Source organism: Rhinolophus hipposideros, assembly GCF_964194185.1.
Source record: "Rhinolophus hipposideros genome assembly, chromosome: 2".
Lineage (NCBI taxonomy): Eukaryota > Metazoa > Chordata > Mammalia > Chiroptera > Rhinolophidae > Rhinolophus > Rhinolophus hipposideros.
Window position 1 is genome coordinate 72,579,039 of NC_138048.1, and position 26,477 is coordinate 72,605,515.

Genomic DNA, 26,477 nt, shown 5'->3' on the forward strand with positions numbered 1-26,477 from the left:
TTCCAAAGATGCTGTACACAAGCACCGACTTCTGCTCCTTTTCTACTTCCCACCGCTAGTTCTCTTGCTCTTACTATTTCCAACAGGACTTGATGTTCATTTACTTATATTAAAATATTCACAATGTTAAAAGCATTATAATGAAAGAAAGCATGACTGTAAGTTCCATGAGGGCAAAAATACCATTTTACTCATATTTGTAGTAGAGAATCAGGCATTCAAAGGAAAGTTACCATGAGATGAGATGATCTACCAGAAATAAATGTATAAATTATAAAAATCACCACAACTTCATGATACCCTCTTCCGTCATGGAGTATAATAACACCTTTATGATACCAAAATTATGAGGATCTAATCTTATTTTTGTAAAAGTATCAGTTTCCATCTCATTTCCGACAGAGCCAACCTTCGGTAAATGTCCCAACCTCCCTAGGTAACTCTGACCCTTATAATTCCCTTCATATGTCTGTAAGAAAATTATAGAGATTTAAATTATAAATCTAACGTTCCTTTTATTTTTAATATAAAAAGGTGATCAACTATTTTAGCGACATTCATGTCTTTAATATCTGTCATTTTTCCCCCCACCTGTTCTTTAGGCTATGGTATCATAAATGTGTTGACACGTTTTCTTAATAATTTTTGCTTGCCAAATTATTCAGGTCACCCTCCCAGGATCTGCTAACTTCTCTAACATTGATTTACATTGTGGAGTTTGTATTAATTACATCTTGGCCTAAGTGCAGTGTTGAAGAGGAAAAGTCTTTGTTTTATAGGCCCCAAATCCCTACATGGCTGGCTCTTTGGTATATAATGGAGGTAGAAGTTCAACAGATCTGAACTACTGTGTTCTTTTATTTCAACTTCCTTTCTTTTCCTAATCATTTGCTTTACTGTTGTAGTCCCCAAGAGTACCTGAGAATATTGGCAATCCATTAAAAAATTGTACATACATAATTATTGGTGTATTTAAATACAAATAGTTAGGAAGCTTATACAAATTTTTCTAAGTAGCTTCCTTCCTCCTTTTTCGTAATCTCATAGTAATTTCAGGTGTCTTGAAATCTAGACAAGCTCCTCTGATATATATGGAGAGAACCAGTAAGTTGTTATCCTATTGCAGTTGAATTAATTTTTCTAGTAAGTGAAGTATATTAAATATGGGAATGTTGATTAATAAAATACAATGATAATGTTCATTTCCATATGCCTTCTGTACACAAACAGAGTAAGGCAGAGGCCAGCAGATTAAATTTCAAATTGAAACATGTAAAATTTTTCTTAAAAGTTTGTTCACCTAAAGCTGTAGTAGAAATAGTATGTGGCCAGGCTACAGAGTGATTTTGTACTGGCAAATATAAATTGGAGTACAGGAAGTCCCTTTTTGGCTATCATTTATTAAACTCTTTGAGAAAAATCTCCCTTCCCTAACCCCTCCCCCCCAGGATAAGTGACTATATTTGAGAATGTATTTAGAATGTTGATCATTTGAGTAAAAGAGGATCTTTGCTGAGAATCATATAGCACTAAGCACGAAGTTAAAATTGTATCATCACTTTAAAAAAAACAGCCTTTCTAAAAATCCCAATCCTCTTCAGTTTTTGTCTGCATCATGATTGTTCTTGAAGGACCTTGCAAAGTAAATTAAGGAAGAATATTATGGATCTAATAAAAAGGGTTCTCTCTCAATGAAACAAAATAGATTTTTTTCTTGCTGTTTTTCTTTAAGGTAATTATTGTGGTTCATAAGGACAACGTATATGAGAGATTTTCTTTTTAATGGTGTCCTCCCCAAAATAACTTGATGCCATGACAGGATGTTAGTCATGATTAATTTTAAAGAACTCTCTAACAATGAAACAAAGAGAGGGAAAAACTTACATTTTTATAAATCTTTTAGGAATAAAATCGATTAAAATGAAATTTGCGAGTAGTGCAAAACATTTCAATAATTTGAATAATTGTGATTATAATTCAGACCCCACAGAGATGGGCGCAGTGTTTTATACGTAATAGATGCTTAGTAAGTAGTCTATGAATTTAAATTTTAATCCACAGGGCTGCCATGTTGTTCAACTCCAGGAAGCCCCATTCCTGTAACAAAGAATATGCAAAAGAGTGTGTGCCGTTCATATAGCAAAGAACGATGTTTCTTGAAGTTGTGTGACAATGTGGCTTGTGAATAGATAAGAGGGTGTTTTAGCTTATTATAATTACTGTGTTCATTTTATGTGAAATTAGTAGATTTTCTTCATACGACCTTACTTTGTAAAAACTTGACTACATTCCAACGTGCACTGAAATCTATTTCAATTAACAGTAATGATGCCTTTTGGGAAAGCTTTTACTGACTATCATTTTGCTTAATAGTGGAATATTGTTCTGATTGTACTTATGATATATTGTGAGCCTCTGAACAGAAGTTGTCAAGGTTAGACAGCTCCATTGGAAGTGATCATGAGCCAGACAAATGAAATGTAGACTCAATAAGGTGAGTCATAAAAAGTCACTCATCTGTTTGCTCCTGTTTGTATTTTTGTCTGGTAAGGGAAAACAGGCATAACAAGTATTTCTATTTCCCTTATTTATAAAACATATGAGAAGTTAAAGAGATTTGCCTAGAGCTTTATTGAAAAATTGAAAACAGATCAGATTTTGAATAGAATATGTGTGTGTGCATATATATATATATATATATATATATATATATATATATATATTACTCCTTCAGTTTCACTGCATTTACTGTCTTCCAAAGATTTTTCATGACTTCAAAATTTGTTTTCTAAAATGTATTCTTCTCAAAAGCTTTCAAACAATATTTTAAAATGTAAAAACAGAAATAGAGAATGTTTGAAAAAGTGTGATCTAAGCTTTTTAAGCATAATGTGTACAATTTTGATGTATTTTTCAATAGTCAGATCTATAAACTGTTGAATGTCCATCAATGATTAGTAAATTAATACATTGTCTTATTATTATTGACATTAAATTACAATCGTTTAATGGTTTGTTAAATCTAAGACAGGTTTCTGGTTGAGTTCCTGAGATATCATAAGGTATATTTAAATAAGGAAAGATTCTAAGTTATGTTATTTGCTTAAATGAGCACCATTTTGATTTTTTTTTTTTTTTTTTTTTTTTTTTACCATCCCTTCTGAAGAGAGAAACCTAAAGCATTAATGTTGCAAACACAAGAGTGCTGGGCTAAATGCCAAAGAAGTGCACATTGATACTGATCTTCTGGATGGTAGGCAAATAACTAAGGCTCAAGGTAATACAAATCAGGTCCTGGTAACTAGGCTTAAATTAGACTTGATATTTGAGTCTTTGGCCATATACCGATAGCTGTTCTACAGCTGGAAATGAAGAAGAGGAGGAATGAAAGGCAATTCTTCATTCTTTTGTGTAGGCGACCTTAGCTGATTGAGGTCTGAAAGGTTTAGGTGAAGTTGCTAGCTCCATCTTTCCACATTTGTGTCAAGGAAAGGTTGTCAATGTTCTCATTGGTTCAGAAAGCACAGCCTCATCCTTATTGGTTACCTGAAAGGTTGATCTATTGACTGCTACTAGCAGCAGCTTTTCAGTACTCTGTATTATATAATTTGCCAAACCATGTTGCTAATATCTAAATAAAACCATTATATATAGTTACACAAATAAATCTTCCTAGATAAAATATACTCTGGTTATCAGGCATATAAATTTATAACTGTTATTTACCCTTTAAGCTTTAGGGAGAATTTTAAATAAAATAAAAAAAGAGGGAGGTGATACATTCTTGCTTGCTTATTTATATGCAAGGCTGATCTGAAGGGAAAATGTGACCTGCAAAAAAGTGGCTTCTCTGAGCCCCAATTTCCTTATTTGATGACAGTGCTTGTTCTGTCAGAGTTGTTATGCCTTTAAAGAAGAGATGCTATGATACTTACGAAAGAGACAGAAGGATTTGAAAATGTGATTCCACAAAGAGATTCAGAATTCATTCTTTCAGCACATGTTGATTGAGCGCAGGCACTGCTCTGCTGCTGAAGACAGAGGGGTAAACAAGACGAAGGGAAGTGTCTGCCCTCGAGACCCCTCCATTTTGGAGAGAGAGATGTCCAGTATACGCGATAAATTAATCAATTGTATACTTTATTAGATGAAAGCACGGAAGGAGGACAGTGAGAGTTAGGGCAGAGTTGAGATTTTAGATAGGTTGTCCAGGAAGGGACTCCCGGAGAAGGTGACTTCTGAGTCAAGATCTGGAAGACGTGAGCTAGTAGAATAGAAGGAAGAACAGTGGAAACGCGTGTTGGAGGAGAGGAAGGAAAGCACAATACCTGGAGTGTGGCGAATAATGGGGCCGGTGGTTTTGGGGGTCCCAGGAGTTAAGGACAGACATAGAACCTCATAGTAACACTAAAATTACTGCAATATCATCATTATTTACCCAGTCAAGTTACTGTGCGTGTGAGTGTGTGTGTTTAATCCTTTTTATTTTATACCTGTTTTAAAATAAGGACACCGTAGACCAAAAGTAACTCTAGACCCAGGAAGTCACACAAAGGTACCCCATGCCTCCCCCAAAGCCTTTCCCCTGAATTTCCGCGTCCCCCTAAAGGGCCTGTGAAGCTCCAGTTCAGATGGGTGATTGTCTCCTAAATTAGGGGAAATCCCTGCTTGAGAAGAGAAGATTGTCAGAATAGTCAGCAAGATGCTTTCGTTGCCCTTCTCGCAATCCCTCATCCATCAGTCTAAGCTGGAAGCAGGAAAATGAGGTGGGAGGGAAGAATTTCACTGGAGTCAGGGAAACTTCGCCCTCCTTGAGAGAGAGCTACCTGATAGGTCACAGTTGGATTGCAGCTAAATTTAGCTGCAAATCAATGCATTTGCTAACGAGTCAGCTACACGCCTGGTCTGGCCTACCCAGAACTCCGGGTATGTCATATTTACCTAAAAGAGCTCTCGTTTTTTTCTCAGGGCGTCATCATATTTTTCCCACCTCCCCTCCTCCAAGATTTTAGACATAACGTGTTCTCCTCATTATTGTCGGAGGGAGAGTATAGGTTTCTGAGAGGCTCTAGGAGTACTTCCTCCCAGCTGCTAGCTTCCCAGGGATTATGTGTTTGCTGACAAATTGCTGTGGTCCATGCTGGCCACTACTTTGAAAGGTTATGAATATGCGAGAGCTGTCCTGCATTTGTAAAATGGCTTCCAGTTTTTGGGTGTTCTTTTTGTCCTCTTGCCCTCCTACCCAAAGAAGGCTTTGCAGGCCTTCACGTGAAAGCACGCTTGCTGATGCAGTCTGTGCTGACACGGATGCCTTCTGTTGGGGGGTGAGAGTCTCAGCCTGTGCAGTGATCTGGGTCTTCCACCATGGCAGCTGGAATAGCACTGTGCCGTTATCATCTCTCTCAGACACCATGGAGGAGCCATACTGGGTGCTATTCTCAGCCACCTTCAAGAAGCTTGAGTTCTTTAATTCTCAGAGACCTGAAAGGTGGTGAATGGTTGTTAAAAATACAATGTTGCTCATCTTATTTTTTCTTAAAAAAAAAATGCATTCTGCTTTCCTTATTTCTTGGAAACAGATCACTTACAGCAGTGGAAAGATTCCCATATCTCTTCATTTGAAGAACTTGTTGGATAAAGTGAACACCTTTATTCTTATATAATTGACCTTTATATTTTAAGCGTAAAGCTTTATCATGATTTGCATTTTAATGAAACAAAATCATGTAATGCATTCCTGAATCCAGCTACCAATAGTTAAAAACAGAACAACTGAACACTTGAGTAGAGGGAAAGAACACATCACATACACACTATGAAGAGTTAACGGAGAAGACCCAAAGAGTTTTGAGAAATGAAAATAGGACATCTTTCCAAAATTAATGTAATTAGCAAAAATGATAACTTTGTGTCAACTATCATAAACCAAATTATATTTAACCCCAATACTACCTCATTGGTTTGTTTTTTGTTGTTGTTTTTTTAATTTAGGAATCCTGCTTAATTGGGAGATAGTCAAGATTTTGGAGTTGGCCATTACACAACAAAAGTCAGATGGAAAGTGGTCTCATGGGATGTTGGTACTAGTTATGCTCTAAAAGGCCATAGGTGTTGGAATTTGAGAAATATGACCCTCATTTGTAAAGGCTGCTAAGCAGAGAAAGAACAATGCCGCTTCCATCTCCTCCCACTCTCTCCCCTCGTGGGAAATCCCTGAAGGCCAGGCCTTATCTTTTGATCTTTGTAACCTTAGTGCTTTGGGGGATATGACCTTTAATAGAATCCAACATTTAAAAAAAAAAAAAAAAAAAAAAGAATCCAACATTCATTGAGCACCGATTAAATATCAAACTCTTTTAAAGCAGGGTTTGGCAATCTTGGTTGCATTGACATTTGGGGTCCAATAATTCCAGGTTGGGGGAGGGGGTTGTCCTGTGCATTATAGCAAGTTTAGTAGTATCTCTGGCCTCTACCCACTAGATAATAGTAGCAGCAGTTACAATAGTCAACAAATATCGCCAGACATCCCCAAATGTCTCCTGGAGGCGGGGCCAAAATTGCTCCGTAAAGGGTGTGAGGTAGAGAGTTTTTAAAAGGTAAAACATACACAACTGCTAAAAAATTCCATCCCCCAAAATCTGCATTTACATCTGTATCTATATTTGTAGGTATAGCTGTGTATGTATACACACACATCATTACAGTATTCCTTCAGAAGAGGCATTTCTCTGCAATGCTCATTGTAGCCTTTTTTTCGTGGGAATCATTATGACTCCAGTAAATTGCTCACTAAATTTCATCTGTCACCTATGTTCCTGCTTAGATACAACTAAAGCCTATTGAAATTGATTTTTGTGTCAGCAACAGAGCAGGGATTCAAGCATGTGAAAGCTTCCCTTTCATTACTAGTCTTTTCCCCCCCGAATTACTTTAGATTTGGTGGGTCCTAATTATATTCTAGTGCTTTTCTTGCTGACATTTCTTTTGTTTTAATTAAAACTTCTGGGGGTTTGAGGACACTGTGGGAGAGGGTTTATTCATCAACAGCCCTAATGAAGAGTCAAATGAGTCCCTATGTGTGTTCCTGACGCCCCAAGAATGATAGCTGGGAACACTGTGGTCCTTTCCCTTTGTTTTTCTCACAGCACCGATGTGCTCCTTTCTTTACCAGCACAGCTTCAAGCTTCAAGACCTGCTCTCACTGCTGCCACAGACGTCCTGTTATTAAGTGACCCAGGCAGCGCCGTGGGTGGACTGGCTTCCTATTGAAGCCATAAATTAAGTGAAATGAAATGCAGCACTGTCTTTTCATTATTATTATTTATTTCTGCCCCTGTGCCTACGATTCCTCCTGGTGCAAAGCCAGACCCGCCCACTCCAGACCACGTGGTTGTAAATCTCTGACCAAAGGGGCCTGTGTCGGGCTGCAATTGACAAACCTATGGGAGACCTGGAAAGAAGACATAATAAATATATCTTTTTAATCTGCAGCTGGGAGGTGGGATGGGATGAGCAAAGGGTCTGCCGGAGGTTGTGAGGGGAAGGCAGAGTTGCCTCATAAAATAGGACTTAGAGAGGGAGTTATTGATTTGAAATCTAGAAAAATGAGCTGCCCTTCCCGAAGAACAGTTGTATCTGCCCTGCCTCAAGTTAGTATTCTCACAGGAAAAGGGGAAGCCGAGACGGAGGGTCTCTATAGCAGGACCTTGCTTTTCCCTTGTCATATCTTTCTGTCCCTGAGCCTTTCCTCAGGTAAACTGTGAGGTTATGAAACACAGAATACTAATGTCTGCTCAAGCCTCCAGGGCTCACTCCTATGGTCCAGTGTTAGTTAACACTTGAAAAAGAAAACAAAAACAAAACCTTCTTGAGCAAAACACTCACATCAGACCATGTGGCTTCTTTCTCCAGTTGTGATTCCAGGAGACATTCTTACAGTTTCTTTTTTCTTAAGAAAAAAGCCTTCTGCCACTTAGAAGGCACTTCCCGGGATTCTATCAGGCTCTTCCCAGGTTAAGCACGTAAGGGATCCCTGGGGTCTCTCTGATCGATGGGATTGGAGGCTGTTTACAAGGTCCACGAGGCCTAGAAGCCTCATCTTTCCCAGCATGATTTAGCACCTGTTTTGCAAGATGCTGTCCTATGCAGTGTCAGAGAATTACCCTGACAAAGGTCCCCTGCCTTTGAGGAATTTTTAGTTCTAGTGTGCGGAAGTCAGGTGCCTGCTGGACTGAAGGTCCAAACTAAGGAAACTCAGAGAAGAGGTAAGTTGTTTCTAATATATCTCACAAAGACTACTGTAAGCTATTAAGAGCACACACTGCTACATTTAATTTTTTTATGGACTGCATCAAGATCTGTGCATCTTTGTATCTCCTGACTTCTTTGCTATGCTACACCCATGTATTCTAAAACACTCGTGCCTGGAGTTTGAAAATCTCAACCCACCAGCCCTGTAGAAAACAAAAACAACCATTGGGAAGCAGCATAGGGTTGTTTACTTTTACTTTTAAAAGTGAAGATCATTTCATTAAGGACATTGTAACGCCAAAAAAAAATGTAAGCCTGCTTAAATTGACTATCTCTGGCTTTCTGAAAAAATTCACCTCAGGGTCTTTTATTTTAATGTTTTGACTAAAGGTGGGTATAAACTTCATCCTGGACTAGTGTCCAGGAACCAGGGCTGGCATTTTAAATGCCATCTAAATCCCCAGGTGCCCCCCGGACTCAGGACAGGGAAGGTTGTTGTGCTGGGTGGGGAGGCAGGCACACTTGTACGCTATCCCTTTCCTTTGAACCCCCATATCTAGGGAATGTAGTTCTCCTAGAAATTAATGTACAAAAGCCATAAACGATTGTGGTAATTCTGTGGAATAAATTAGAGGAGCGCTAGTAAGATCTTTAGTTTTGTGCTCAGTTTTTTGGATTGAGAGAGGAGGTTACTGGGAAATGTGTTCTTGGCTTACAGCCATGGCCAAGAGACTAGTTCTGCTACTTTTTTGAGTTCTTGTCACCCCACAGTCTGTCTGCCTTGTCACTGCTGTCACTTCAGCTGTGCATGCCTTTCCTGGGTACAGGCATCAGGCTCACTGCCATGGAATCTGCATACATTAACTATTGTCTGCTAAAAATTGTGACTATTTAATTTTTTTTTCCTGTAATCATCCATTTTCATTTACAAATGGAGCCAAACTGGCAGCCATGAAGTCGGAGAATCCTCGTTTCTAACAAAGAAAGATGAGATGCAGTCTTTTCTTCCCCACCCTGTGTCTGCGAGCAAGCTTTAATTCTCAGTTGGGCCAGCCCTGAACGATCTTGAAAACAATCCATTTTCTGCTCTCAGAGGTGCCAAGCAGAGGAATTCACAGTGAATGGTGCTGAGATGGAGAACTGATGCGTGGGAATTGTCCTGTATGGGTACCTTACTTTATCTTTGCCACAGTCTGGGTGCAGTGATGCCCGGGCCATAAATCTGCCTCCATGGAGAGGAAGATTTTTTAAGCTACTGCTGAACGGCACATGTGAGCCAAGGAAAAATAGAGGCCTCATGTAACCTGGAATAGACACACTGCCAAATATATTCTGTGAATGTACGTGTTCCATGATCATAAGGATTTTTGGAGCCTTTCATAAAGTTGCTCTGGCTACCTCTTTGCGTCAAGATAAATTCTATCAAAAAATGGTAGCCTTCCTGAAGATGTTCAAATAGGTACCGTAACTATGCTTTAATCTTAACCATGAGTGTGAAACCAAAGTTCACCTTCATTCGCATCATTATAGTTCAGAGGGGAAACTAAAACCAATTTCTAGTTTTGTCTCTCTGATCTATGGAGAGATGAATTAGCCTCTCTATAGAGTTTAAAGGAACTTCATCTAGTTAATTCATCTTCCAACTTATTTTGGGTGAAATGATTATAATTTCTGCTCATAACCCCACCCCATCTGCTGCTGTACACTTTGTGGCTGGATAGAAATGTGGTCGGCTGAGGGGAATGGGAGAAACAGATGCGCACATATGAATGGTATTGATCAATAACCCCAATACAACCCTCAAATCTCACTACTTCATTCAATCCATTATCTAGCACATACACACAGAGTTCTTGCTGTGTCACGCGCTGTAGGAAGCGTGCTGATTCATTCGCAAACCTTGGTGATTTGACCTCCTGAATATCTCCTTTGGACTCTTCTCACCTTCTCTGTAACTTCCATCCTACTCCAGTTGCCATCATCTCTGAAATGAACTACTAAGTAGTAGGAGTATAATTGTGACTCTTCATCATCTTTTCTGGTTTCCTCTATTCTCTGCCTAGCTCCCAGAGTGATCTTTTCAAAATGAAAACTTGACGACTCTACACCCTTGCTTCAAGCCCTTCAGTGACTGGCATTGGTCTTAGGATAAAGACAGACCTCAAAGTGGCCTGTGAGCCCCTGCGTGGACTCACTAAACATTTACTCTTTACTCCAGCCATACTGACCTGCTTTCAGTGACTTGAGTGCTCTAATAACTATACTGCAGGACCTTTGAACATGGTGTTCTTTTTATCTGGAATATGCTTCCCAATGCTTGACTTAGTTTATTCTATTCATCTTTTAGATCAGAGCTTTTACCCCAGATCCAGTAAAAAATATATTATTTTACATTAATATCAAGAATATATGTATAGATAGATAGATGATAGATGATAGATAGATAGATAGATAGGTAGGTAGGTAGGTAGATAGATAGATAATAGATAGATTGGATAGATAGATAGATAGATAGATAGATAGATAGATGATAGATAGATAGATAGATAGATAGATGATAGATAGATAGATAAATAGATAGATAGATAGTCTTTGATTGAGTTCCCTAGGAAACAGATTCTGAGGACAGAGATTTGCTTGTCGGAGTGTTTTGGGGAGTGCTCTCAGTATCGACACCTGTGAGAGAGTGAAGACAGATTTGGGCAGAGGAAGGACTTGAATGCAGTTACAAAGCCCTAGGCAAAACCCCAAAAGGAGTTCTGGAGCTGGGATGGCCTTCAGCGTTGTTCCATGTGATGTAAGGGATCAGGCCTTTGTATTCTTATATCTACCAATTGTTGGTAAGGTGCCTCTAGGTAAGGTGCATTGCCTTAGACAGGGAGCATGAGCTTGAGTCCCGCTGCTACCTTTGGCTAAGAGAAATTAATGGGAAGAGACTCAGAGAACCTCAGTCTTGAAGGAGGGACAGAGGGGCCACATCTACAGTCGATCCCTTGTGATGCTTAGATCCACTTGCTTTGTATAAGTTCTATAAATAACCCCTGTAGGATTTTGGCTGGTCTGCCTTTTCCTAGGCAAAGTGATAATCTCCCACCATTATATATTCTCTAATGGTTGCAACTGGTGCTCATCTGCCTCCTCTACGGCACGTGATTCCTCGTCGTGGTTAGCGTCTTTGCAGGTCTTTATAGTAGACTTGTTGGGTGACCCAGACCCTCATTCCTGAGAAGTCGGCGCTCAACATGACTTTCTCAGACTTGACTGCTGCTGTTATTCATTAACCAAAAAATAAAAAATAAAAAATTGGGTAGCATATAAAAAGACTCTTATCTTCTACAGGCAGAAAGTAGAAAAAGCTGAGAATCAGACCCAGGAATCAGTTATCAGCATAGAAGAAAAGCCCGACTGGGAAGCAATGAGACTCTGAAACTTGGAATGGAGACATCTACATTGATGCATTGAAAAGCTCAAAACTCCTGTCCCCGGGAGCACTCTGAGCCCACAGGAGTGATGTCTCCGTCTTGTTTGAAGACAGTGCACACAGCTCAGGATTTAACTTCATCTCCCTTTTGATGCTCACACATTGCCTTCAGTTGGTGATGAATCACCCTTATCTTTTCTTTGCCTTTCTTCAGCACATTAGTGGCTCTCAGCAAAAGCCATCTGATTCCATTTTTTTAAAACTAGTATTTCCTCTGGATCTCTCAAAAGTCTGCAATATTGGACTCACCAGTGTATGCCCCAGCACTGTATCCTACTCCATTTCCCCTCTCGTGAACATTTGACAGTGACACTGGTCCAGTATGCCAGGGGCAATCAGTAAGCTGCCTGCCCCCAGGGATAAGGGGCTCATTGACAACCACTCTGAGAGCCTGTTTCTTTAGGCCATTCCTGGCACCAACTTTTTTAGGTAGGGTTCCCCTGGAAACAGATTCTGAGATGGAGATTTATATGCAGGGATTTTACTGGGCAGTGTTCTTAGGACCTACACCTGTGAAGAAAGTAGGATTGTACAGAGAAAGGAGATTAACTTCAACACAGTGTCCGCAAAGACCTCAGCCATTCTGTGGGTTGGCCAGGAGCTGAGATGGCCCTCCAGAACTGTCCCACTTTACGACAAGAGGGCTGGGCCTTTATACTCCTGTCATTGGAGTCTGCTGTCTGCAGGAGGGAGCATGACCTTGGGCAGTGCTCTTTTGGCTGAGGGCAGTTACCAGAAAGGGCCTTGGGTGATAGTTGCCAGGTACTTCAGTCTTCAAGGGAGAATCTGGGTGGTGTACTACAGCTCAGGGATGGATGGATGGATGGATGGATGGATGGATGGATGGATGGATGGATAAATAGGTAGATAGATGTAACTGTTAACATTTGATTCATGAAACAACAGCTGCCTTGCTACATGTTCTACATTGTGATTATTTTTTGCTATTTGAGTTGATTTATTTTTGTGGTTCTTGTGATGTACATTTTGAAAATCACTGTGGGCTTATTATAGGACGCTCTGGAAACACAAAGGTAGGGCCCTCACTTGCAATTAGGAAATTGCAGAAGTCTTCTGAGATCAAATCTAAACTAAGCTTGAAGAGCCAAAAACATGCTACCTGTGTGTGAGCCCTTGGATGAGGCAGGGGACGGAATGGGCAGGGGTGGGGCGGGGGAGGGGGCGGAGATGGTGGGTGGAGTGCCTGCATTTTCTACAATCCTGGTTTGCTTATGTGCTCTGCCGGAAACAAATGTATTTCGGTGACCTAGAAATGAAAGTACTCTTTCTTCCAGGCTAGCCTCAGGCTAGCAGCTCTAAAGCCATTGTGCTGTTCCTTAGCAAATAAAGGACAGCAATCACAGGGTAGAGGCTTACATGGCTATTTCAGACCAAACAATTGATTTTCTCTTGCATTTATTTTTAGGGAGGAGGTAAAGGAGTAGAGTACTATAATCCTTGAGTGATCTAAATTTCACCTTGATGTTGAGTTATTCTGTATGGAACAAGAATCAGTATAGTTCTTTACCTCAAACATGAGGTAGAAGAAAGGAAATAGGGGGGCAGACTGGGTTTGTGTGTCAGCAAACCAGGCTGGACCATGCCCATCAGCTCTTGAGTGACCCTACAGCTTCTGCTTTCCTTAGTTTGATGCCCTTTCTTCCTCCTTTCTTGTTGATGGGCTTTTTTATTCTTGAGGATATGATTGACATTAATTAGGCTTTGGGTCCTACTGAAATTCCAGTTTTGTTTTTCTAGATTTAGTCTGTTATTTTTGTTATTGTTATTTCAGTAGAAGAAAATCTTCATTTTTTAAAATTAAGAAATGACTCAGCAACTGCAATATGACAGCATTTTTCTTTTCTAATTTTTGTGGCGAAGCATTTTTTAATTATTTTATATCCCCTGAAAGTCACCCTGCACCCCAGAATTTAATTTTTAGCCCTTGGTTGAATATGTATTTTCGATCCAAACTGAGATGGAGTCTAGGTTTATATTTATTATTCCTCTCATAAGTGGAAATAAAATTAAGAGTAATATTACATTTTCACTTCAAAATTCTCCCATTACAATACGCTTCCTTGTTGGCTTGCTCTCAAATAAAAAACTTAAAAAAGAATTCTATGTGAGATAGAGATGAATGGTTCGATGTTTAACTCAAGTTAAGTAAAATATGAAAAGAAAGTTTGTTTAAAAATTGTTTGGACATTTTAGTGATAAGAATTTCTAATCCAGGAACTGGATGACAGAAGTGGGACAGAGGAGAGAGGGTCCTGGGTTTAGGTCCTTATTAGTCGTGAGATTTGTCGTCATCTCTAACAGAAGGGTATTGGATTAAGCGGCTGAGGGGCTCTTCCTACTCAGTTTATTTGTGATTTTATGAAGTTGCTTCTTTAAACACTGCCTTCACAATGACTATGCCTCAGGCTTCTACTGGTCTCTAGGTCAGCTGACTCCTGGCCATTCCTTCAAAGTCTGCCTCAGTCAGGATCCTAATTGGGTTTGACATTCGCCAGAGATGTAAAAAGTATCCAGTGAGTTAAACATCAAGCTGATGAGCCCCCTTTGTGGCCCTACCCCATCAAAGGTTGACAGCTCAGCAGCCTTCCTATTCCAGAGCTCTGGGATGCATTTGCCTGAGACCGAGCTGAGGCTGCTCATTGTTCCATCTCCAAGATCTCATTTAAGCCACAACTGCCACCCCCGAGGTGTCTTATGCAGTCATCTGTCAGACCCATTGAGAATTGCTGGTTCAGATTGGAAGTGAAATTTGAAATGGAGGAGAAGTAGGTTATTTTCCTTTCCAGGCTTTCCTTCCATGGCATTCTAGCAGTTCTTAACACAAAAACAACCATGTACCCTTACATGCAAAACGTAGCAGATACTTAATTTCTTCATGTCACACCAAGAACTGCCCACTGCCTTGTGTTTGAAATGTTAAGTGCATTGCTTGTCTCCTGTCTGCTCCCTGGCCTTGGGCCAGGACCGCTGGACTCATCTGCTCAGCTGTCAAACTCCTGATAAAGAATTCGGTGTTGACGTGTCCTTGAAACAAATTACTCAGAGAAGATACCTTGTTTCTTAAGGAGTTAAAAATCAAGTACAACATTTCTGAAACTGAGTTGGCAGAGGTCCTCAGGGACTCCCACAAGGGAAGAGAGACAGTTGGGAGGCAGAGCTGACCAAGCTCCTGGTTGAACCAGGAGGATTCCATTTAAGATTTTTTTGGGGGGAAGGTTCTGCTGCAAATGAAGCCAGAGAAGAAGGAAGGGAGAGAGAGAAAGAAAAACAGAGGGCGTGGGGTGAACCACTGGTCCTTTGGGCACAGTGAAATAATGGAAACATGGACATAAGTGCACAGAGGTGAAGAGTGATTGATGGTGAGGTTTCAAAGAAGGTGATACTTGAGTTGAATCTAGAAAGAGTGAGTAAGTTTGCTGGGTAGTCAGGAGGTGAGGGGCATTCCAGGCCAAGAAAACACACCATCCGAAAGGCAAGAAACAATACAGTACATTTAGAAAACACAAAGAGTTTAGTCTTAAGGACCCCAGAGTAAGAGCCGGTGGGACCCAACCCAGGCGGTATGATGGAAAGGGCGTCAGGTCTTAGAGGGCCCTGCGAGCCATATGCAGGCATTGCCTTGTATCAGGCCGTCTGGCCTCGTTAAATGAACCTCAAGGGGAATGGTGTATGATATCAACCAGACTCTCTGTGTTTATCCACAGTTCCCCTACCCTCCTTCAGTGCTTTGGTAGAGAAACAGCCATTGTTTAGGGTATGATTTATGGCCCTCGTTGTAATGACTTTATATTCCCAAAGCGAGGTTCTTGATTGCTTTGCTACGACTATCATTACTGCATCACACACTCTTACTGGGACCCGGACAAGCCTGACATCATTCAATGTTTATCAACAGAGGGTGCTGTTGCTACTTCTCCCTGGGTGAGATGGCCCCCGCCCTGTGGGAAGTTAGTGTTCCTGGCCCCTGGTCCCCACTCAGTCATTGTGAAAACTTAAGTTTCCAAATGCTCCATAAGATGGAAAGAGGTGGTGGTAGCAATACCTACTCCCCTATCCCCCAACCACTGAGCCGTGTCTCCTCACATTTTGCTGATGGGAAAACTGGGCCCGGATGGATTATCTGACTTGTCACAGATGACCCTGCTGATACTTGAGTTGAATCTAGAAAGAGTGAGTAAGTTTGCTGGGTAGTCAGGAGGTGAAGGGCATTCCAGGCCAAGAAAACACACCATCAGAAAGGCAAGAAACAATACTACATTTAGAAACCACAAACAGTTTAATCTCAAGGACCCCAGAGTAAGAGCAGGTGGGAGCCAATTCAGGTCGTATGATACAAAGGGGGTCAGGTCTCAGACAAGACCAGAACCTGGACGAGAACCAGGCCTCTGGATTTTGGGCCAGGGCTCTTCATACAGTAACACTTCAGCCCCCTCCCTCAATTTCTTGAAAGTTGAAATAAGTATGGCGACTGTGCCTGTGACTGTATTGGATTACCAATTTAAAGTCTCCTTGTCCGTGCTCTTTCCAGAGTGGGGAGGAAACAGAGGGTGCAGAATGGAGGTCGAAAGGAAGCACTATCAGAATCAGAGTGAATAGACGCAAAAAGCTTGAGATACATGAGAAGGAAAAGGGCGGTCAGAACTAATCCTATCACCTCTTCCCACTACAAGTATACACACTTCCATTTCCTGTTGTTGTTTACTCATAAACATGCCATAGCATCTATGGTATAGGCAGGCCCAGTATTCCAAACACTGGAAATACAGTGAGGAGATGATCTTTGCCTTCATGAATCTATAACCTAGAAAGGAAGACAACATATAAAATGAATCACAAGACAGGGCCGTAAATAATTATTGCCAGCATCTGTTGACAGTTATCTGTGCCAGACATGGTCAAGCACTTTATATGCATTGTTTCATTTAATCCCCTCTGCAATACTACTATGAGTTAGGTACTATTATTCTTTCCATTTTTCAGATGAGGAAACTGATACCTAGAAGGTAAAGGGACTTGCCTAAGGTCATGCAGCTGGAATTCTAATCCAGCTGGTTTGGGAAGCAATAATACACTGCCTGACAGCAGTAGTAGGTAAAATGTATTTTCAAAGCCATATACAAAATGCATTTAGAAGTAATGGTTGTTGACCATCTTGGCTGCTGTCTGAGAATCAGACGTAGAATTTAAGTTTCTCAAGGAGCAAGCAAAGTGAAGGCAGATCTTCTGGGATTGCCCCCTCATGACCCCTAGTCTCTTCCCATTCTGTGTGGTTGATGCTTCACTGTGGTTCCAGAGACCGAAGATGCCCACTTTGGTCTCTGTTTATGCTCAACACTGTCACTTTGATCATGAGTTTGGATTGCTTGTTATCTGTTTTATTTTAAGCCCCCTTTTAAGGTTAAGATGAATTAACAGTCCCAAATGAATAATAGCAGAATCATATCCAGTTGAGACTGTTACAATACACGCTATTTTAATCATCAAGGAAAAGAAAGTTCCTTTGCGTAGTGGGTCTTTTCTGATAGAGGAGATACTATGTCTCCTCCACCCAGCTCTAGCTCCCCTTCCATATAAATCCACCTTGGAGAAGACGTAAAACCAAATTATTCAACATTATCTTTTTTTTATTTAACTTGACAACCACTCTGAAAACAATCCTAAAAGACAGAGTGATGGAGATATTTTACAAAATAATCATTAAATAGAAACTGATCTTCAAAGAAGTTAAGTTTTGTGTGTGTGTGTGTGTGTGTGTGTGTGTGTGTTTGTGTGTATCTGTCTGTCTGTCGTCCCCATTGATAGTCTGTAACATTAATCTAGGTAATATTGTTCTTCACAGTTGGAACTGAATGCAAATATTGCTTATCAGAACTAAAGTCTTATTTTATTTTTTTCTACACAGGGTCGACATGTCAAAACGGGCCAGCTTGCAGCCATTAAGGTTATGGATGTCACAGGGGTAATGTATCTTTATCTTGATGTCTCAATAGCCATATATTTGTAATAGACAAGTTAGTGATAGAAAAATATTGTTTTTCAGAAATATAATCTTTTTAAGCATCTAAGATCTTTCCTGATTTGTGCTTAACATAAAGAAGTAAGAGTATTCAATAGCTGACCGAGAAGACCATGGGTAAATCACTCTAATTAAATTAGTTACCTACACACTGCCTTATGTAGTTAGAGTGAAGAATAAATAACGTGTGCCGCTAATTTCCATAAACACAATAAAGGATATTTGCATTTGAAGACAGAACAAGGATTTGAAGGTATTAAAAGAGTAATACTGAGATTACGCAGAGAAGGTGGGTTTTAACATTTTCCCCAAAGGTCTACCTCATAATGGAATGGACAAGAGTTGGGGTAGCTCTAAAGTCCTAGTAGATATTTACCGTGACTGTTTTCCTCCTCACAATATTATTGACCAAATAATCACAATAACTACAAATTCTTAATATTACTTAGAGCAACACTGAAACAAAATTTCTGCCTGGATGATCAAAAGCAATCTAAGGAATAGACTTTATTTGAAACACAATCTTATGCTTTCAATCCTTTTTGCTAGGTCTGTTTAAAATATGTTAATGCCTTTTCAAGAATACAGAGCTACAATCAGACTTGAAAGGACTCAGTGGACATCAAAAGCATGTTAATAATTTTCTGTAGTCCTGGGGATTTTTCTAAGATGTCTGTCTGCTGTACATAAAAGCTAAAAGACCAAAGTCTTCCATTTGGCTGAGACGTGGATTATTTATGTAAATAGACAGAGAATGAATTAGTCACACAAAGGTATCAAGAACCAATACACAAACAAAAAAGGCCCATGGTATGCCTGTATATCAGACTTCAGTTTATACCTTTTCTGGCCCAGTTTGTTACATTCGGTAAGTGTATATTGTATGTTATCTGCCATAATATAACTTTCACTAATTTTCATTTATACCGCATGTGGTACTGACTTCTTTTCCTTATTTATTATTGACCTGAATTCTTCTTTAAATTACATAATTTTTTAACCAGTAAAAAATTTTGTTCCTATATTTTGTTAGCATTGAGATAAAGTAGTACTTCCTTTTATTTGTCCTAGGTACATTATTCAAATTCAGTTGCACACCAGTTCATGTATTTAATCCCAATTAGTTGATAAATTCATCTGGCCTTTACTAAATAAGAAATTGTATGTAGAGCATATCAATTAAGTTTAGATTTTGCCACTTGAAACAGGAAACTCAGAACGACAGAGGTTTACATATGATGGACGTGTCTTGCTCTCCCACATTAAAGGAGTCTAGAGTTAAAAGCACAGGGATGTATGGCAGCAGTGCAGTGGAGTGGAAGGATGCTTTTCTGCTCCATCATTCTAATGCATGACTTCCACACTTAAGGTCACTTCCATGGTTCAAGATGGTTGTCAGCTTTCCATTGATCACATTCTTTGGCAGGCAAAAAAGGGGGACAGGAAGGGGAGAATGATAGCTGAAGGGTGCAGAAGAGAACCCCTTCCATTGAAATCTTTTCTACTTATATACAACAATTCTACTTACTTCTGCTAACTGCAGGGAAGCTGGGAAATGTAGTCTTTCATTCTACCAAAGTGTGCAGTTAAAAATTTTGGCTCTGTTAACCAAGAATTAAGGACGAATGAGTACTGGTATGGTCAATTAGCAGGGTCTGACACAAAAGTCAAAATCAAATATTATCAGTTTCTACGTAGAAACCCATTATAAATGTGTAAACCTTTTACAAAACTCCCACCACAAAGCAAATTAAAATTTATTTTGTAATTCTGCCAAAGTCCTATTTCGGTATTTTCCTCGAACTGAATAGGATCTTCACTGAATGGGATGCACTTGGCAATTTAATAGCTACTGGTTGTGGATGGAGTCCAAGACATTCATGCCGTAAAGTTACGTTGTGTAGTTCTGGGGAACTACATGTGGAGTTCCACTGACACCATTAATCTCAGAGCACAAGTGTGCTTAAAGTTGTATGTTGATGCACAAAGTATGACTTGAGAGCCCTGGACATTACTTTTCTAGTATCTGGTTCTTTTTGGGAGATTTTAATTTGTTGGTGAACCACTTACTATCACTAGACCACCTTGCTTGGAATAAAAAAAAAGTTACACAGCTGTGTATCCCAGAATATGTATTTTCAGTTTAAGGAGTGTCAGTTAGCCTTTCTAAATTGGGTTTCACAAGACAACTAAGCCCTGCAAGAAAATGATTTGAGAGACTATTTTTTCAATCTTTGCAAGGATGGTACAGAGTTAACACCATTTTCAATGCATACCATAATCCAATGGATGCTTTATAGTATTTCTGCTTAATTCTCTTGGGGAACCCCTGTTGAAAGGGCTGGATAGTTTCCCTGATTTAGGCACATCATTGGCCATTGTGTAACCACTGACCCTTAACAAAGACAAACATGGATCCACATCAGGAAATGGCTTTCTTATTCCCATGGTATCTGATACGTCAAGTGACTTTTGTATCACCCCCGTATGTATCACAGTCAACATAAGATTTTCTTTGTGGAACTCATGTGGTGCCCTCAGAAAACAATCTATTTCATCTTGCTATGTTGTCATTTGTGTATTATGGAATGTTACAAAAGCTTCTTACCAATTATTATAATTGTGCTCATTATAGCTGCTCTGTTAAAAACTGAGATGAATTCTCAAAGGTCGTCTTTGTAAATTGTTTGCAGTGATCTACTGCAAAGTTACTACAGTTTATTGTAATGAAACTGATAAAGCCATAAGCTTGAAATAAATTTTTAAATTATTGTTTTTATTTTATACTTCTTCATATATATATATATATATATATATATATATATACATATATATATATATATATATATATATATATATTTTTTTTTTTTTTTTAAAGGCACAGAGAGAACTGGACATAATGCTTGTTTTATGTCCTTCCAGTTTTAGATCTGAGACACTTCCAAACTTGCTAATATTTGCTTTGGAATTAGTGCTTAAACTCAGACTAAGTCTTTGAAGTTCTTTTAGTTCCTGAAATAATTATGGGAATTTCTGCATTTTGTCATTTTCTGGGGATTCCTTCTCAGCTGGATTTGTGTACTCTAGATTTGCCTACAACATCAATAAAAAATTGGACCTCTAGGCTAGTGTTACTCAATGTGAACTACCAGCATCATTGAACAATTAGCGCTCCTGGGATATTCATTAGAAATGCAGATTCCTGGGCCTGTATTTCTGGGTGGAGCCTGAGAACCTGCCTTTTCTACAAGCTTCTCAAGGAGCTTCACACACACCAAAGTCAGAGGAGCGCTTTTCTGGAGTCTTGTATTTATGGCTTTCTGGCCACCAAGTGTAAAGAGACTATGATTCTTAGATGCGTTCCCATCTTCATTTCGACAAAATTTCCTGGTGTAAACTAGTCCCTTTACAATGACACCTTGAAGCCCAAATGGGGCTTAACAAGATAATAAATTAATATCATAAGCTTTCACCTTTACAATGACTGGTTGTGATTGCATTACTCAGGACACTGGATTATAGAACCAAAGCTCCACTGAAACTAAATGAAGCTGAAAACAGAATATATTGGTTTGTGTATATTCAACAAACAAACTCAGGATCCAGGAAGTCACCTGATGTGATTAGGAATTTTGTTTCTTTCCATCTAGGGCTCTGTTACTTCCCCCCCAGCCACTTCAGGCGCATGATCTAATTACTTCATTACCCTTAGTCGTAGCAAAAATACCAGTCTGAATATCAGTGGCTGAGGTCATGTCACCATCCCTGAAACAATCCCTGTTTCTCTTCAGCCACATCTGGGTTGGGTGCCTAAATCTGGAACCCGCCACAGGAACTGAGAGACGGGAAGGATGATTCCTCAAAGAAAAAAACCTGAGACCTATTAGAGAAAATGGTGGGAAGGATTTTGGGCAGGCAAAATCAGGAGAATTGTATTACTGTGATATCATATAATAAAAACATTATAGTGGATGTGTTTAAAAATAATTCGGTTCTTAAGTAAAGCACATGTCTACATAGTTACATTTTTTATATTTCAACCAATAATACTAATAATGATAGCTAACATTGATGGAGGGACTATTATGTGCCAGAACTCTTTTTAAATGTTTTCTATATATATATTCATTTAATTCCCTTTTTCATTTACAACATGTAAAACAGATTCCATTATTAGTCCTATTATAGAGAAGAGAAAACCAGGCAAATTAAGTATCTCTCTTAGTGAATGTAGCATGTAAATGGCGGAGTGAATCTTTCAGCCTGAGCATTTTAACTCTTTTAAGTCCATCCTCTTAATGACATTGCTATAGGTCTTCAATTAATACAGAAGGATATTTATTGTTTAATTTAGTGTGATTTTTTTCATTAATTTCTTCAATCAACATTTACTGGACACCTAATTTATGACAGGCATTGGAAATTGAAAAGGTGGTCCTTTGAAAGGGAGCTCATGATAACACAACCTTGCCCTAAATACAAGTATGTATAAGTATGTATAAATATGCATGAGTATGTATACGTAAAGCAAATCCATTTTATAATAAAGTTATTCATAAACGAAGTTGAATGTGTCAGTGAGGGGTAGTAATTAAGCCTAAGAGGACAACCAACTAGGGCATTCTTGGCCAAGGAAACAGCCAGTGGCAAGGCATGGAGGCTGAGAGAACATGGAGCATGTTCTGGAAACCATGACACAGGTTAGTGGTAAGATCAAAAAGTGCTGAGGAGAGAGTCATACAACGTGAATCTGAAAAAGTTAAGGCCAAGTTATGAAGGCAGTGAATGCTGTAGCAAAGACTTGACCAGGTTTGCAAGCATTTTATTTTCCAAATGGAACACTTTGATCAAATAGTTTTAGGCAAAAATTCATTATGTAGAAGAGATGTAAGGGGAGTTTTTTGTTGTTGTGATTTTTGTTTTTACCAGGGTAGGAGGCTGTAAGTCCTAGCCCCTCTCCCCAAATCACTGCTAGAACCAGTGTGGGGGCCAGAAGGTGAATAGCAAAGTAACGTCATGGAAGTTGCCTACTAGAAGGATCCATCATGTTAAGCCCTGCTTCACTGAGTTTCTATTTCTGTCTAACGCATTCCTGTAGGGGAAGCTTATCACCAGTCTGCCTCTCTCTTTGAAGAGTAAGAAAGTAGCCTTCGCCCAGTAGCCTCTGGTAGAGTGCTTTGCCCATAACGAACTTAGTAAATGTTTGCTAAAACTGGACAAAAAGAAAATAAATCCATCTTCAGTTGTTTGGAAGAGTCGGGAACACCCTGCTCTAAGCACGTTTGGTTCCTCACTCCCAAAGGGAGGCAGTTCTGTGGAGTGATTTGTAGCACAGCACATAGTATTATTCATAATAGTAATAACACAACAGCCATGATCAAAATAAAAATGGATAACACTGATTGTTACGTACAAAGCACTGTTCTAAGTACTTAATACAACATATCTTAACGCATTTAATCCTCAAAACAACTTCCATTAGGGGAGCACTGCTATTATATCCATTGTAAAAATGAGCAATAGAAAGCACAAAGAGCCTAAGTAACTTGTCCAAGCCGCACGGACAGTCAATGACAGAGTTGAAATTCAAATTCAACCAGTCAGGCAGTGCCCACCTTCCCCACAGCCCTGTTATAACAATGAGAAATGGGAGAGTATCACTGGAGCTTGGCCTTTACATTCACATAACTGCCCACGGGAATTGAAGATATAAGCCACCTGATTTATAGTAGACATTACCCAAATGAATGACAGCACTACTAGGGTTGAAACCTATTGCTTCTGGGTTTCTTCAGCATAGGTCTGTTTTTAAAAAAACCATGGCTTTCTGGGGAGTCGTACGTTAGTGCAGGCTTGAGTATGTATAAGTAAAGAGAAAGATGCATGTCAGACTTGTGTTGTCTACTTCTAAGGGACACCACTTCCTTGTAAGAGAGGGCCGGTCACCTAATGGTAAAGAAGAGCAGTGCAAATTGTCACGCTCATCTGGATGTATCCTAGTTTTGACACTTCATGGCTCCCTTATCTTGAGCATGTTGCTTAATCTTCCCTTCTTCCACGTGTGTCAACGTGGATCATATCACTTCCCTCATAAAGTTGGTGTGACAAATACAGTTATTTGTAAAGCATTGGAAAACAATATGTAGAACACAATGGTCAGTGCATATTGTTATTATTATGGTGTTTCTTGCAGACATTTTTCATTTTTCTCCCTGTAGCACCAGTGACTACCATAGGAGACAACATGCCATCCGGCCTCCAGCTGCAGGGCCTTGGCCATCACTGTTTCTCTGCCAGGAAAAGGGTTCCCTCCTCAGTCACACCACATCACACCTTTTCTTTCTTCCCAACTGGATAACTCCCACAGGCCTTTAGAATTCAGCTCAAGCTTAGATTTCTCAAGGCCGTCTCCCCGGATGCCCCCAATTAGGTCAGCTCCCATTCCTCCCATGTTCGTAATTTTGCATGCATCTGTGTCATTCCTTGATTTCCATCTGTGTCCCCCAATGGATTATAGTAAGTTACATTGTGACACAGCTTCAATCTGTTATGCCCATGTTCTATTACATTATTCAGAGTTTAGTGCATTGTGCCTGGGACATTGTAGGCATTTAAATGTTTCTTGAATGAATTTATTTAGCTTACTGTTAACATACACAACCAATCCAGGAGCTGCCTACAGAATGTTGTAGCAAAATCCTGAGTTCTATCAGTGCTGCAATGAAGACACGTGGGCTTAGGCAATTCATTGACCCATGCTGGGTCTATTTCCTTAGCTCTGTAAAAATATAGTTTGCAGGTGCATGACCTGTCCTTGAGATAATTTTAGGGGATCCACACATGCTTAGTTCTCATTTATAATACATTTTAACATTTATTATACTATCATTTAAAAAAATAAGCTTTAAACTGTATGTTATATACCAACTTTGAAGGCACCGATAAAGGGCAACCTCTCAATTTGTACTGCTAGGTTATTCCATCCATGTGCAGAATGTCACTCAATATGAAGATTCCACTGAAATTTCAAAGCATGCTCTTTAAAAGTAATTGTTATCATTTGCAATTACCTATCTTAGGAAATGTAGATTTTCTCCATACTTCAAAACAAAACAAAGCCAAAAATTAGCAAGATATTGAAGCTGTTATGTGACTTTAAATCTCTTTCAAAAATTCTAATTGTATATTCACTAAGATAGCCTCTTGGTTGTCATTAATTAACCTTTTATAACTAGATATTTCATATTCAAACTTACAAAAATAAGTGTTTATTGATTTGAAAAACCTAGTTTATGTTGATGCTCTTTGTTTGCATCCTGAATACAATTTCTAGTGGAGAAAGGGATTTTACTATTACAAATTATTTTTAAAAATTTTTTAAATCACATCCTAGAAAGTGTTAAGAATCCCTTCAGATTCTAATAGTCTATGATTTTTGAACAATAAGTTGTCTTCAACCTTTTGTCACATTCAGTCAATAAGGTGAGAATGATAGGTAAGGTAATACAAATGCCTGCCTGATGCCAACAACAGCTGTGGAAATCAGGACAGGTGAGCAGAAGTGCTTGTAGCTAGTATCCCAGATGGACGCAGTGGCATTTATGAGTGTGTATACCTCCTACTTCCTTCTGGAGTTCAAACTGACCGGTCCCTTGTGGTATGGTAAAAATTACATAATTTTATTCCTGTTCCATGGATTGAGAACTAAGTGTTGGGCAAATTTGTTATAAAGCACACCAATATTAAATGTCTTACTAATTCTGTTTTTAAATCCTAGCATATTGTAGGCATAAATAAATAAATATGCCTCTTAGAATCCCTCCATTATGCCCTAAAATCATTCATAAGCAAATATTATTATGTGCTAACAAAGTCCTGTAATTGGAGGACCAAAGGCAGGGTTCTCTTCACCCCTGGATTACAATGCTCCTAAACACTCCTTTCATGATGAGCAGCTTTGCCTTCATCACGATGGGTCATTAATCGTCCTTCTTCTTCTGCCTGGGAGTTTTCAATATAGAATGAAGAGCACTGTCTTTGGACTCAGATAGATGAATCTGGCTTTGAATTTTAGCTCTAACATTTTAAATACGAATGAACTCTCTGTAACTTGTTTTCCTCCTTTGTAAAATGAGATCATTAAAAACATCTACTTCATAGAGCTGTTTTGAGTATTAAGATAATACATACACTGTGCTCGCTTCGGCAGCACATATACTAAGATAATACATACACAGCCTCTGGTCTATAGTGAACATTAATTACATAAGGTCGGTTTTGGCTGTATATTATGACCACGGTCATGATTATCACATTGTCATCAGAGGTAGTCAGTGGCTTAAAAGCATTGCCCGGAACCATCCATTTCTTTGAGTTTGAAAATCATTATCTCTTTACATGGTTTGTCATCCTCCAGGATGCCAATCCTGGTTTCTCACATGCATGTGTCCCATGCAAACAATAAGAGAGGACTACTCTCATGCATGTGTACTTTTCAAGCCTCTGCTGCATCAATTTGTAAATGTCCCATTGGATAAAGCAAGTCACATGGCCAAACCCATAGACAAGGACAGGAAATGGACTCTACCTCTTCATGAGGGAGGCTGCTAAATATTACGTTCTTTTTTTTTTTTCAGTTTACCACAAATAGATTCCTATGATCTTGAGAGAAAAAAAATCTTTACATTGGTAATAAACACATGCTTAAAT

The 26,477-nt window shown here is 39.2% G+C and overlaps 1 protein-coding gene across 6 annotated transcripts in view; it reads left to right on the top strand.

The window, feature by feature from the left end:
* Window positions 1-26,477, top strand: part of TNIK (TRAF2 and NCK interacting kinase) — a 364,845-nt gene that overhangs the window by 196,309 nt on the left and 142,059 nt on the right. For all 6 annotated transcript variants that reach the window (XM_081072831.1, XM_081072832.1, XM_081072833.1 and 3 more), the window contains exon 3: window positions 17,655-17,711. In XM_081072831.1, coding sequence (XP_080928957.1) covers window positions 17,655-17,711 — 57 coding nt within the window. The remainder of the gene's footprint in view (window positions 1-17,654; window positions 17,712-26,477) is intronic.